The sequence below is a fragment of the Mesoplodon bidens genome (assembly GCF_964165515.1).
Source record: "Mesoplodon bidens genome assembly, chromosome: 4".
In the NCBI taxonomy this organism is placed as follows: domain Eukaryota; kingdom Metazoa; phylum Chordata; class Mammalia; order Artiodactyla; family Ziphiidae; genus Mesoplodon; species Mesoplodon bidens.
The window spans coordinates 22,908,000-22,922,842 of record NC_138160.1 but is presented as its reverse complement, the minus strand read 5'-3'; the positions used below and the strand labels follow the sequence as shown (position 1 = coordinate 22,922,842).

Below are 14,843 nucleotides of genomic sequence, written 5' to 3'. Positions count from 1 at the left end.
CAAGTGCTTGCAATATTATGCATATGTTGAGTATTTTTATGAAAAATAAAGATATAAAAAGTTGAAATTATACTCTATAGATTGTATTTTAACATAATATCTCATTTAAATGATTTACATCCAACAGTATATATGTAGACCATAATTTTAATGACTATAAATAATAGCATTGTACACATTCTAACCACATTAATAAGGTGAACATTTTAGTTGTCTCAACATTTTTGCCAAATTAAATAAAGCTTCTAATACATTTAAATTATCTATCTATACATCTATCTTTTTCATATTTTCCTAATTATTTCCTTCCATTAAAAGTACCTTCTTTTTCTCCTCTTAGAATAAAAGTACTAACAATACAAAGATAAATGTACAAAAATATCTATTATACAGTAGCTTGAAAAAACTATTTGAAAAATGCAATCATTAAAGTAATTTTATTTACATAGATTTCTAAGATGTAATTTTATTAAAAAAGGCCAGCTTTATGTTATTTATAATCTGATTTTCCTAATAATCACTGACAACTAAACTTGTTTTATATATGTAAAAACATATTGTTAAAAAAAGAGGAAATATTTGGTTTTTAAGAAATATGTGTTGAGGCCATAGAAATTATATATATATATATATATATCAATCTTTCTCTCTTGGATTTTACAGTTTAGTGAGCACAACAAACAATTTTACCAAATGGGGTATCATGATAGGAAAGTGAAATGTGTTTTATAATTACAGAGCAGGCATATTTATTCTAGTCTAGAGGGTTAGGGAAAGCATCCTTAAGAAAAAAATATTTTAATGAGATTTGATAAACATTTAGTTAGGGGAAAATACAGAGAAGAGAAAGGGTGTTAAAGGGTGAGAGAAACATCTGCAAACATCAGGTATGAAAGCTGGAACAGGTCTTCTGAGAAATGAAGAAAACAAAACAGGCAAAACAAAACAATTGGTATGTACAGAGTGTATAGCAAAGTGGATAAAGGTGACAGAAAACACATCTGGAGATGAGAACAAGATTATGGATAATGCATAAATAAGGCTATAGAGTCCAAAGAAATAGAATAACAATAAAAGTAACGATTCTTTTAAAAAAGAATATTATCCCCTTTTAATAGAAGTGGCTTAGATTAAACACACACACAGACACACACACACACACAATTTGCCCAATATAACAGAAATTTGCATGAGACCAAGCCTGGTTTATAAGACTTTAGATTCATGGTTCTTATGCACTGTACCTGGTTGAAGATTTTTAAGCTAAGAAGTAATATGACTCGATTTGTGATGTAGAAAAATCAGCTTCTTTAGTATGGAAAATTGTTTGGAGTAGAACAAGAGGGAGGTAGGCATCAATTAGAAGATTGTTCCACTGGTATAGATAAGATATGATGAACAAAACCCGGGTGGTAGTCATAGAGATGGAGACAGATGGATGGGTGGGGGAGATATTTCAGAGAAGAAAAGGTTACATATGGTTATTTTAACATTGGGTAAAGGAGGAGTAAAGTATGAATCTCAAGTCTGTAATTTTGGCTACCATAAAAAATAGATTCAAATAGTTAAATTGTTCAAAGATGGAATGGGACACTAAAGAAATAGATGGAGTAAGAATGTAATGGGAATTGTGAAGTATATGATGGAAGACAACAGAGCAGGCATAGGCTAGTAAAGACTCAAGTTTCAGAATAGTGTTAGGTTTGCAAAAACATTAGGATTTTTTCCAACTCAAAATTTCTGTAAATACATGATCCATTTGTCTGTTTTAAATACTCAGTGAAAAATCTTCTATACTAAGAAGTTTACTTTTAAGATAGGAATGAATAGAAGGAAGATAATTTATGAAAAAAATCCTAATATTTTCATCAAATTATTTACATGACCAATGGAAAAGCCCTGTGTGTTTTACATCACTTGAAATTTCAAATGTCTATAAAATACATGAATTTCCAAAAAGTGAGAACCTCCTGGTTGAAAGAGTACTCTCCCAAAGTCATGTAGAGAATAATCTATGAGATTAATATTCTGTCTCTGGTTGTTCTCTGATGACAGAGCCTGTGCATCTGCAAGCAATATTACACTGAAGGGAGGGAAAATCATTTAAAATTATGGTATATATCCTAAACTTATCATCATAATAAGGTCAGAAATTTCTCACATCACCTCTTTGAGTTTAGTGATTTTAGATGTAATCGAGTATATTAATATTTTACACTTAAGATTTATTAGACCAATGGATTTTTTCTTGTTAATGTACTAGACATTTAAATCTTGGTAGCATTCTACTCAAAAATGTCTTGGAAACACTGTGTTTTGAAAAATTTATATATACTTTTTATTTTATTTTAAATGTAGTCTCATATAAATATGTATTTAAAAATTTTGAGAATGATAAAACTAAAATGTTTAATCTCTCCACAGTAAAAATTAAGGTAACCACTGCAATCATTGTTCCAGTGATGTCATGTGGAGATAAATTAATATCTGCCAAAATTATTTTTTCTGTAATAACAATGCACATATTTATAGAACTCTTCTTTTCTACCTCTCTGAAGCTTCACACTGACCAAGATAAAGGAGATGGAAATTTAAAATACATATTAACAGGAGATGGGGCTGGCAGTCTGTTCATAATAGATGAAAACACAGGAGATATTCATGCGGCAAAGAAATTAGACAGAGAAGAAAAGTCCCTGTACGTTCTTCGTGCCAAGGCTATAGACAGAAAGACCGGGCGGCAGGTGGAGCCTGAATCTGAATTTATAATTAAAATCCATGATATCAATGACAATGAACCGAAATTCACAAAAGACTTGTACACTGCCAGTGTTCCTGAAATGTCTGGAGTCGGTAGGTATATATTAATCCATGTAAACTAAGTTTTCTTTTTTATTTTATTTTTTGCTAAGGTAGTTATTATGGACATACAGTTATGAGATGTGATCTCTTTCAAGATAAGAACTATAACTGAAACTACTATTTAGCGTTAGCTATCTCACTTCTACTTATTTTCGGTTGTATGTTTCTTAATGTTTCCTGCTATTTTGTAACTGACATCTAAGATGCTTACTGAGAACAATTATTCCATTGCATTTCAACAAACGTCTTTACCTTTACTCAAATGTCATTCAAATGGCAGTCAAGTTTAATGTATTTTGGCCTGAAATGAAAGGAATATCAAATAGTGTCAGCAGTTTTAGACAGTTTTGTTTGCATTATTTTGCATAAAAACAATGATTGCTTGCACTTGACAAATTTCTTTTGATCTCATTTGATCACTGAAACAACTTGATGTGGTAGGCATGGGAAATAGAACTTTAAATCCTCATTCTGTTAATTAGGAACCCTGGATTCAGAAAGATTAAGGAACTGAATTAAGATCTAGTGACCTGATAGCATAACAACAATATCCCAAGTCTTTTTAATATTATTTTAGCTATGTTCTATCCAGCAATGGTTTATCCTGAAAACTGAAAATAATCATTTCATTTTTTAAGGCTGCCCATAACTTTAAATGCCATTTGTTATTATGCAATGTTTTTATCTGTATATGTAACTACATTTAGCTATAATTATATGAAAGGTTTAGATTTGTTAATGAGATAATAAGAGCTGACTCTTAAATAATATTTCTAAAAAATAAGTGATATAAACTTACTATAATATCCCAAACATGTAACTGATTTTGAAAAATTGGTATTTAGTTGAATATTATTTCAAAATCAGTTATAAGTATATAACTTTGACATTATTGTAATTAATACATGGGTAAGTCTACAATAATTTCTTAAAGAAGAAAAACAAACATATCCACCTTTACTGAGTGATTGATATTAAATATTTCTTAACTATGTGTGCCATCTAGCTAGAATGGCTATTTTTCATTATTTTCTAGAATAATCAAAAATTTGTAAAGAAGTTATTTCCTCTAAACTCAGATGAAATCTCATCTGTCTGAGAAAAATTCAGTTTTTCTGCCTTTTCAGGTATTCATTCCAATAATATGAAAAGCACTTATCAAATTAGACAAGACTCCTATGAAATCTTAAAGCTTAGGATGAAATATGAGTGCTTGTGTTTTCTTTAATATTTTAAAATATATGTTAGCCTGGTACAGTTCCATGGAAAGTACTGCACTGGTCCACATAGGTCAACCAGTGGGCTAATGTAGATATACATCATGTCTCCTTGTGGGCTTATATTTTAGATAAAGATACATCTAAAATTATGCTCTCCATTGCAGCTTCCAATTCTTGAGCATTCTATAGTTTGGTTTTCCAATTAACACCTTTTAACCATTGTAAAACATATATTTTTTTCTTGTATGTATGTTATTTTGCCAGATATTTTAACACTTAATAGTATAAAAACTTTCACTTATCCTTCTCCAAAAAGATTTGACATACCTATAAGAGTAAAAAGTATAATTAAGATGACAGAGATAGTTGAATATGATAAATTTGGATAATTGATTTAAATTTGAATAACTTTTTAAATTTTCAAAGCATTACCTCATTTTTAAGAACAGAATACTTATCAGAGACTGTTTATATTTAACCTCAAATACCTTGTATTTTCTCCTATATTATTTTGGGTTATTTAATGGGATATTATCTTCCACTCAGTATAGTCTTATAATTTATCTACCTAATTCAAATATAATCCTTCTCTGACTATATCTGATTATATTAGTATTTATCTGAAATACTAATATAATCTAGATTCTTTTAATATTTATCAAGTGTGTAATAAGATCAGAACTGGACTAAGTACTTCTCTATTTTATTTTTTACAAACCTTTCACTTGTTCAATACCTATATTAAAATATAGAATATATAAGCTTATACATAGGAGAAGGCTTGCAGATTATCTTGTCCAAAAAGCCCTTTATGTAAGGCAATATGTACTTCATTTACATAAGCTTTAAATTGTGGGCAGTACCATTTCTGATTACTGTAGACCTTAAATATGAGAATTTGGGTCAATGCAATTACATTTCCTGCATGTCTACAATTACCAAAAAAACAAGAAAAGCATATAGGAGGCAGCTTTATGGCTCCAGTTGCAGATTTTGGTACTAATAAACAAATATTTAAGAACTACAGGTAAATCTTGATCCTATTTATAGAGGGTAGTTATTATTCTTTACTACTAATATTGACATTACTGCACTAATTGATCCCTCCTTAGCCCACTCATACACTTTGTACATATAACTATTTTTAAACAGAAATGCACATATTATAAATACTGGGTTGGCCAAAAAGTTCATTTGGTTAGTGAATACATTGTTCAATAAAGTTCTTAGTGAAAATAAAAAATGTGTCTTCTATTTTTACTTAAAACTGAATGAACTTTTTGGCCAACCCAATACTATATGTATATGTGGAAGATACTATACTTGGTTTAATTACCTCTTTTAATAAATAAGTAAAAATGGGCCCAAAAGAGTTAAACTGGCTTGTTCAAAAACATACAGAGATGACTTATTACTATACTAGATTTAAAAAGAAAAATAGTTAATAAAATGCAGAGATAGCTGAATAATTTTAATACCTTACTATTTTTCTCCACTGTAAAACAGTTATGGTTATTATGCAAAATGTAGTTTGGAAAACTTCTAATTTTATTAGATTCTTAGTGACTCCTTGAGTGTAGCATTTTTCTTATTTTCTTATTTTAATTCAAATTTCTCAATAAAAGTAAATCCAAATAAGTGTGAGGAAAGAGAAAACTGCATTTTACAATAAGATTTTATATATATGTGTGTGTGTATACATATATATATATATATATATACACATAAAATATATGTCTAAATAAAAAGTATATGTATTTATATCCAGAAAATGTATTGTTCTTTTGTAACTCTCCTACCTGATTTAAAGGAAAATAAACTTATTATAGTATTATAGATGTGATTTTCTCTGCTTTTACCTATACAAATAACCATTTACAGAGAAGTGTAAAGGGTGATACTTAGGAACTTTGTCAGGCTATGTGTAACCCATATATTAACAGCTAAAACCTGTGAAAAATCACATAATAAAGAATGCCTCCTCTCTAAATGAAGTAATGCACAATTACTGAATTCTAATCTTATTTTCATTAGTGATTTTAATTTAAATCAAACACTTGAAAAATTACTGTTATTAACTTTGAGGTAAATAAAATCTAATGGAATAAAATTTAAAAATACTTTATTCTCATTTTTTTTCTTTTTTTCTTTATTCTCATTTTATCCTTCTTTCCAACATTGTAGTCCAATGTTCTCCTTTATACTGTCCCCACTACGTGATTATTTTTGTCTTAATATATTTGTCTTTTCTTTTTCTCTCTCACCAAATCCTCTCCTTGCTTTTTCCCTCTGCCTCTGCTTCTTTCTATCAAATATGCCATATTTCATTTTGGTTCAGACATGTGCCTCCCCATCCCTTTTACTGGTAGTTAAAATCAAATGACTCCAATTAACTCTTTAAATCTGAAACACATTAGCATATTCTGATCAGAACACTTAATCTGGATGATACATGAGGATATATAGTGAAAAAAAATGAGATACACTTTGAATTAGGTATTTGTAGCAGATTCCTACATTTTATGTTTTCCATTTTTTGTGGTTATTATACTTCGATTAAAGATTATCTATTATTTTTCTATATTTGCATGCATTCATCTCCCTCAAGGCAAATTCCTATTGTGAAATTTTGGAGGTTTCTCATTGACTGGGTAGGTCCCTCAAAAACTGATCCAGTTCCCCTCCCACACTGTCCACCCAACAAGGAATCTATCTGTAGTTTTTCACAGATCACACAACTAACTCATCATTGAATGCTTCATGTCCTAAACTAGGCCCTTTCTTAGAGGTACACTGCCTGTAGATTCAAATATGTGTCTAATCATATGTCTAGACAGGCCATTTAATACAGTATTTAGAATGAAGCTTCTTCATACTGGCTAGATCAAATCCCATCCTATCACCTACTAGCTGTGTAATCATGAGCAACCTCTATATGCTCCAATGCCTGCATCCTGTGTTTATCATGAGGATAAAATAATAATACAAATCAACTGCTGAGAACTCTGCCTAGTCTACGTTAAGCAATTTGTAAATGTTAGATCTTGTTATGACTTTGAACTAGAAACTCTGCTGGGCTTTAGAGATAAAATGTTGAACAAAAGCAGACATAGCCCTTTCCTTTGGAGAGTTTACATCACACAAAACCTACATATAACAAATGACATAAATTTGTCATTAAGGCTTCACTATATTTTACTTAATATTTGTTTAATAAAAAAGTAAATACTGGGCTTCCCTGGTGGCGCAGTGGTTGAGAGTCCGCCTGCTGATGCAGGGGACACGGGTTCGTGCCCCTGTCTGGGAAGATCCCACATGCCACAGAGCAGTTGGGCCCGTGAGCCATGGCCACTGAGCCTGCGCGTCAAGAGCCTGTGCTCCACAACAGGAGAGGCCACAACAGTGAGAGGCCCTCGTACATAAAAAAAAACAAAAAAAAAACAAAAAAAACTTATTTTAAATTATTTGAGAATAAATGAAGCATATATAGCTCAGTAAATTCAGAGGGATATAAAAATCAAAGTGGTGTATTTCCTTTTATTCTGTCTTTATAAGCAAATTTTTATAAAATTAGTACAAAACACATAAACCACTTTCTATCTAATTTTATTACTAAGTAGTATGAAATGTAAAATGTCCTTATATTTATGGAAAAAGAAAACAAAAATCTATCCATTCCCTAGAGTTTAACACACTACATATTTTCTTTTTCTCATTTTGCTATTATAAATAACGTATCAGTGATATGCTACCAGTGTTTATTAGTGTTTAACAACATTCTAATTATTACCATGATTCTGAGAAGGGGAACAGTATTTTATATGGGTGTTTGTAGCATTTTAGCCACATTATAGGATTGATTTCCATTCTTTAATTTCTTTATTATTTTTAGGTCAAGTATTTTCAGGTAGGTTCGAAGATCATATACCCATGATAAAGAGCAAATGATCAAAATCAAATTTAACAACAAAAATATTATTAAAAGTGTCAAAAAAGTATAAAGGTGTGTTTTTACCTGTGCCCATTATGAAATGATAGCCACAGCCAAAGAAAAATGAGTCTGGTAGCAAAAGAAATGTCATGAAATCAGTGAATTAACTACTTGCATTTAGCATCTTGGTTATGCTTAATAATTCATATTTCAAATAACCATCAAGTATGAAAACAATTATTAATCTAACATATGTTCACATAGGGTTATATAAAAATAAATATAAATCTGAAAATGACTCGAGTTGAACATTTGAACATTACTGTGGGATGGAAATCTCTTTATGATTTCTGCTTTTGTCTAACTCGGACATGAGTGGATGTTTTTTAAATGATAAAAGAGTACACCTGGGACTGACTGAGTAAATTGTACTGTGTCCTCTCATGGGACATAACAATTCCATTGTAGCTGAGGAAACAGAGGCTTCAAGAGGAAGAGCTCAAGTTCTCATCTTATGCTAATTAATTTTGAGAAAACATAAAAATACTTCCTAAATTCATATATTCAAACATACTGATGGAAAATAAAGCTGTTAGTTTAATCTTAATGTTCAATATATTAATTTCTAGAATCTGCATAAGCAAATATATGCAAATTTTGAGAAACATTCACTACAACTCAATTAGACAAGCTATGTGTGTGTAATGTATGCTGGATATTAAAATAGGTTACAGAGCCAACGTGGAACTCACTTTTTCTAAAGAATTTTAAAATCTATGTAAGTATCAGAGTCAACATTTTGAAAAATTGTGTGTAATATACTAGAAAATGTCCTACAAACTCATTTTGCTCAAGGAATACATGGTAGGCTTTAGTTAATAGTAGTTTTAGAGTCATGCCTTGAATCTTTATAGAGTTCTAGAAAATATAAGAAAGGTCCATCAATATATTACATTACCTTTAGCTCCTAAAACTAGCTCCTTTAAAGCTCTTTTATCTTTTAAAACATAATTATATGTGACAAAGTTAAGAGAAAATAATTTAATTTTTGTAAAATAAAATTAAACTGAGAGTATTGGTAAATTATAGTATTGCATGTGAGACAATTACACACTTTCTTAACTCTGGAGGGGTATATCTGCTGATTTACATATGTGTAGCAAATAATACATAGCATATCAATAGGTATAATTATATATGATTATGTTAACTACATTACAATGAGAGGCACAGACAAAATAATCATATATATCTTGCACACCAAAAATTTTGGCCATTTTACCTTTTGTGTCTTGATAAAAACAGGGCCTCTTTATTTTCAATTTATATTATTTAGTTAATTTATCAGAATAAAAAGCAGCAGGAGTGCTTTCAATGTTGGATTTATCTTTGAACTCACATTTCCAGTTAGCAATACATGTATTAATTGAAAATTGTATGTGCACTGTATTCAGTGAAAAATTGTTTTCTGTCACAGTATTTTCAACCAATTAGTGCATATTCATCTTTATGATAAATTTTGCTTTTGACTTTTTTAGATAGCTCAATAATAGTAACAATATTATTAAGGAATATTTAAATTTTTTAAAAAATGAAAGATAAGTGATTTTTAGCAGCATAATTTAAACAAATTTCTTGAAACATGTACCATGGTCTAACACACCACATTCCCAATAATATGGTTTCATAAATATAGCTTCAAATTTCTAAGCACTTAAGTGTCTGTGTTTGGGTGTGGATTCATGTAGGTACATCTGTTATACAAGTGACTGCAACAGATGCAGATGACGCCAACTATGGAAACAGTGCCAAAGTGGTCTACAGCATATTGCAAGGACAGCCATATTTTTCAGTGGACCCAGAATCAGGTAACAACATCTAATACTTGGTCTCTTTCTCATTATGAAATACATCTGCATGCACATTTATAGATTTTCTATATTTAAAAAGCTATTAAGTATCATGTTTTTATTTATTCCTTATATTGATAGTTATTCCATGGATACAGAAGCAGAATTCCTATTATTTAAAAAGGTTTGAATCCTTAGCCCTTTAGACTAGTATTTATTGAATTTAAATTTATTACATTAAATACAAAATTTCACAGAGATTCAACACATTACATGTCTTAGGAAATACTCAAAACCAAAAAAAAAAAATGTGACAATCATCAAAATTAAGCTTATTCATCTACAGGCTTTTGACTAAAGTTAGCTTTTCTAGTCCAAAGGATAATTAAATTGATCTAGCAAAAATGTTTTCCTGGGGCTTCCCTGGTGGCGCAGTGGTTGAGAGTCCGCCTGCTGATGCAGGGGACACAGGTTCGTGTCCCGGTCCGGGAAGATCCCACATGCCGCGGAGCAGCTGGGCCCGTGAGCCATGGCTTCTGAGCCTGTGCGTCTGGAGCCTGTGCTCCGCAACGGGAGAGGCCACAGCAGTGAGAGGCCCACGTACCGCAAAAAAAAAAAAAAAAAAAAAAAAAAGTTTTCCTGAACAATAGCCCATGGAAGAACTTTTTTCTGTTCTGTGAATTATGTTAAATTGGTTATATATGGATTGAAACACATCTATGTACACGGACATCTTATCATGTTTGTTCTGATTAATGTCTGTAAAATGGATCTTGTATGGCTTAATTTTAAAACACAGTGATTGAACTACAAAATATTTGTCTATTTTTTCCAAAAGGCATAATAAAAACTGCATTACCAGACATGAGCAGAGAAAACAGAGAGCAGTACCAAGTGGTTATACAAGCCAAAGACATGGGTGGCCAGATGGGAGGCCTTTCTGGAACCACCACAGTGAACATCACTCTGACAGACGTCAACAACAATCCTCCTCGATTTCCCCAGAGTAAGAGAGGTTTCAGTGATACCATGTGGAAAGTTTCTCAAACACACTATGAACAGTTTAATACTTTTACTAGTAGTTTCACTACTAGTTTATAGATAAAGATGAAACCACAAGCCCTCTTCCCACAGAATACCACAATTTCCCACAAATTAATTAACAGTGACTAGGATCATTTCATCATTAAGTAGGTAATGGAGAAAACAAGGAAATTAGGTTCTTTTTTGGCAACTTTAGTTATCTTCTTTTACCTTTTGAAGAGTTATAAAATTTTCTGGACTACCTTTCCCAACATTTCCTATGACCATCTAGTTCTTTTTCTTATCTATTTCCTGGTTATGAGCGTGGACTCTCAAGTCTGACCACCAGGCTGCAAATCCCATGTCTATCACTTGTCTTGCCTCAGTTCTCTTGTTTGTATGTAAGAATTATAATCCCTTATTTAATCAATTCTAAAACACAGGTTTGTTGATGTTTTAACATCTCTGAAATCAGATAGTATATTAAAATCAATGCAAGTTAGTTTAATTGGCCACATTTTTCTTTCTTATTGGCCCATGGTCTCATGAAATAACTTGGTTGTGATGGCACCTGAGATATGTTAGAGTTTGCTGGTATCTGTTACCTACTTGTGAAGATTAAATCAGTTAATAGACTTTCAGTTGTCACGATTTCTATGTTAAACCATGGATTCTTTGCAAGCCATGAGGTCCTACAAAAACAGACTCATTCTCTGCTGAAAATATTTCTATGTTGCAGCAAATAAAATGATAAGAAGTCCTATCTTGAAATGTTCTGTTAAGGGCCCTGAAATTTCAATTTATAACATTGATTCCAATACAGTAAAGCATTTTTTTCAAGCTAATCAAATTTGAAATACTTGATGATACAGCTCTAGATGGTGGACATACACAAATGATAAATATTAAAAAATAAACTTTGCTGAGAATATGGATAATAAGACTAATTAACATAAATCTAAACTTTGCATTCAGGTTCCTTAAACATAAACTGAAAAAGTATGATGTGATGAATTCTCAAATGACTTGCCACTCTATAATTTTATGATCTATTATAATCTCAGCAGAAGGTTTGGAACTCTAATAGTAATAGTAAAAATGTTCTTGAACTAAGAACTGGGCTAAGCATGTTAAAGACGTCATTTCATGGGATCTTCATAACAAACCTATGAGTTAATAGCTATCATCACCTCTATTTTATAGATGTGTAAATTAAGGGTTAGAGAATTTAACTAACTTGCCTAGTGATGAAAATTCAAATCCAGGGCAGTTGGATTTAGAAGTCCCTCTTCTTAACCACCAAGCAAATTGGAAAGAGAACAGACTTTGAAGTCAGGGAGACTTGGTTTTGCCTTCTGCTTTTCCCAGCTTTAAAGGATGATTTCCTTGAGCCTTATCTGAGGATAATACACCTGCCTTCGTTCTATAAGGACTAATGTTAGAATTAAATAAATTAACATAGAGGGCCTTTGGCCTTATATAGATTTCAACACATATTAAATGTTTAAAAACATTTCTAACTTTCATTAACATTTTTGTGATATTTTCCTATTATCTCTTAAATAAATCCTCACAAACTGAAATGCTTTCATGAACAGGACTATGTAATGGCTGCAACTGCAGGCGACAGAAACGTTCATATCCCACTTAAAGACATTAACAAGCAAAAAAAAAAAAAACACAAAGAAAGAACTTGTGTGTGGATTTATTTTTTCTATCCCTGAGTTAGAATATAAGAATAAATGCATATTCTAAATCATTTAGTATAAGTAAAAATGTGTGATGACAATGTTGAATGCTTCAGATAAGCAGTAAATAATTGTTGTCCTTGCCCTCTTAAGTCAAAAGCTCTGGATTCTAATATCAGGACTACCATCTATTATCTAAATAACCTTGAGACATTCACTTAATCTTTCTGGAACATATATTTCTCATTTACAAAATGAGATACTCTGCCTTTATAAATTATTTTTCTAACTTAATAAATCTATATTTTTTGATGGCTTACAATTCAATATGATGAAAAACTCTCCTAATTTGAAATTAATTTAAGTAAAAAAGGCAGAGGAAATGAAAGATTTTTGTTATCTAAAGATGAAACAGCTTTGATTTAATTTTCAGGTACGTATCAATTTTATTCTCCTGAGTCTGTACCTCTTGGAACTCATCTTGGAAGGATAAAAGCCAATGACCCTGATGTGGGGGAAAATGCTGAGATGGAATACAGCATTGCTGAAGGAGACGGAGCAGACATGTTTGATGTCGTCACCGACAAGGATACACAGGAAGGGATTATAACTGTCAAACAGGTTTCTTCTTGCTATCTTCATTTCCTCCTTGAGTGCTTTATAGTTTATTTTTGCTTTTCAAGGAAGAAAAGCCTAGGATTTATTTTTCCCATCCTTTACATGCTTCTGTCCTTCATATAAGTGGGAATAGTTGTGATTTCACTTCAAATAAGTTAAGCATCTTTATCATTGACAGTTAAAAACTGTTATAAAACCTCAACAGCTTGTGCTTATAGTAGACAACAATCAAACAAGGATTAGATACTCTCAAAAGTCTTTGTTTTATATTTCTCTATGGTATTATTTCATTCACTGTTTAAAATATTTAAACTGTTAAGTGTGATGGTTTATTAAAATAGATGAAGCCTGAAGATGTTTGATTTTTAAAGCAGTGGGGGAGAACATTATAAAGCATTACACAGAATAATCAAGCTAAATACTGATTACTTTATATCACCCTAATTTCCCTGCTTTCATTCACATCTTTTTTTCCACAGTGGTCAGATTAATAATTTCTTTTTTCTTTTTAAAACATAGTTTTAGAACTGTAGGACTTAAGGAAGCAACTTATGTGAATGGTTTGTTAAATCTCAATTTTATGTTTCTGCTGATTTAAATTTTTTATAACTTTAATAATAATAATATAGTAAGAAATAGCCTATGTATTTACTAGATAATACTTCATTTACCTATGACTACCAAAATGTAAAATGCATTACTAAGTGTGAATCAATCTTAATGTGTATACTATTATATAGAACTACTCCTTGTAAATGTGTAAGGCAAAAAATTTTTCCTAATTTATTTTTTATACCCATGAAGCAATAATTGGGAACGTTATTTAACAAGAATTACTGGGACTATTAAGAGAGGTGGTTATTAAATTTTGAAATTGTCTTCCATTTTTATGTCTACTATATTATACTAATTTTTCTTATTTTATTTAACTTCAGAATTTAGATTATGAAAACAAAATGCTGTACACTTTAAAAGTGGATGCAAGTAACACCCACCCTGATCCACGATTCCTGTACCTGGGACCTTTCAAAGACACAGCTGTGGTCAAAATATCTGTGGAAGATATGGATGAGCCTCCTGTGTTCAGCAAAATTTTTTACTTGATAGAAGTAGATGAAGATGTAAAGGAAGGCAGCATCATTGGACAGGTTACAGCATATGACCCAGATGCCATGAACAATTTAATAAAGTAAGTATTTTGAGAAAAGTTAAGTTTGAAGAAAAATGATAACCTCACTACTTATAAGCTGTGTGAAAAAAAATGTACCATGTATGATCAAGTACAGTAATACAACCAAACACTTCCATAGCACAGACTTTTAGCTGGGCTGTCTTCTAAGTGCTCTGGATATATTATTTCATTTGACTCATCGCATATTACAAGGTAGCTCCTATTATTATATCTTTCTGTAGATGATAAGACTAAGGTACTGAACATTTAAATAACTTGCCAAATAATTAGTCACTGGCAAAGCTGGGTTTGAGGTTCAGGCTGTCTGGCTCCAGTGTCCATGATTCTAATCCCTTAGTTATTGATGTAATTCTTGTCCCATTGCCCTTCTTAGATAAACCATAGTTCGAATAATAAGATATCTAAACAAATACATTAGAAAAGAAGTTCTTCTAGAAAAGCTTAAGAGATACCTTGAAA

General features: G+C 31.0%; 1 protein-coding gene across 1 annotated transcript in view; it reads left to right on the top strand.

The window, feature by feature from the left end:
• The window catches only part of CDH9 (cadherin 9), a gene marked incomplete at both ends in the record, with an annotated part of 80,101 nt that overhangs the window by 40,045 nt on the left and 25,213 nt on the right, over positions 1-14,843 (top strand). The window contains 5 exons of the mRNA XM_081232340.1: positions 2,559-2,853; positions 9,762-9,881; positions 10,702-10,869; positions 13,008-13,195; positions 14,128-14,381. Coding sequence (XP_081088466.1) covers positions 2,559-2,853; positions 9,762-9,881; positions 10,702-10,869; positions 13,008-13,195; positions 14,128-14,381 — 1,025 coding nt within the window. The remainder of the gene's footprint in view (positions 1-2,558; positions 2,854-9,761; positions 9,882-10,701; positions 10,870-13,007; positions 13,196-14,127; positions 14,382-14,843) is intronic.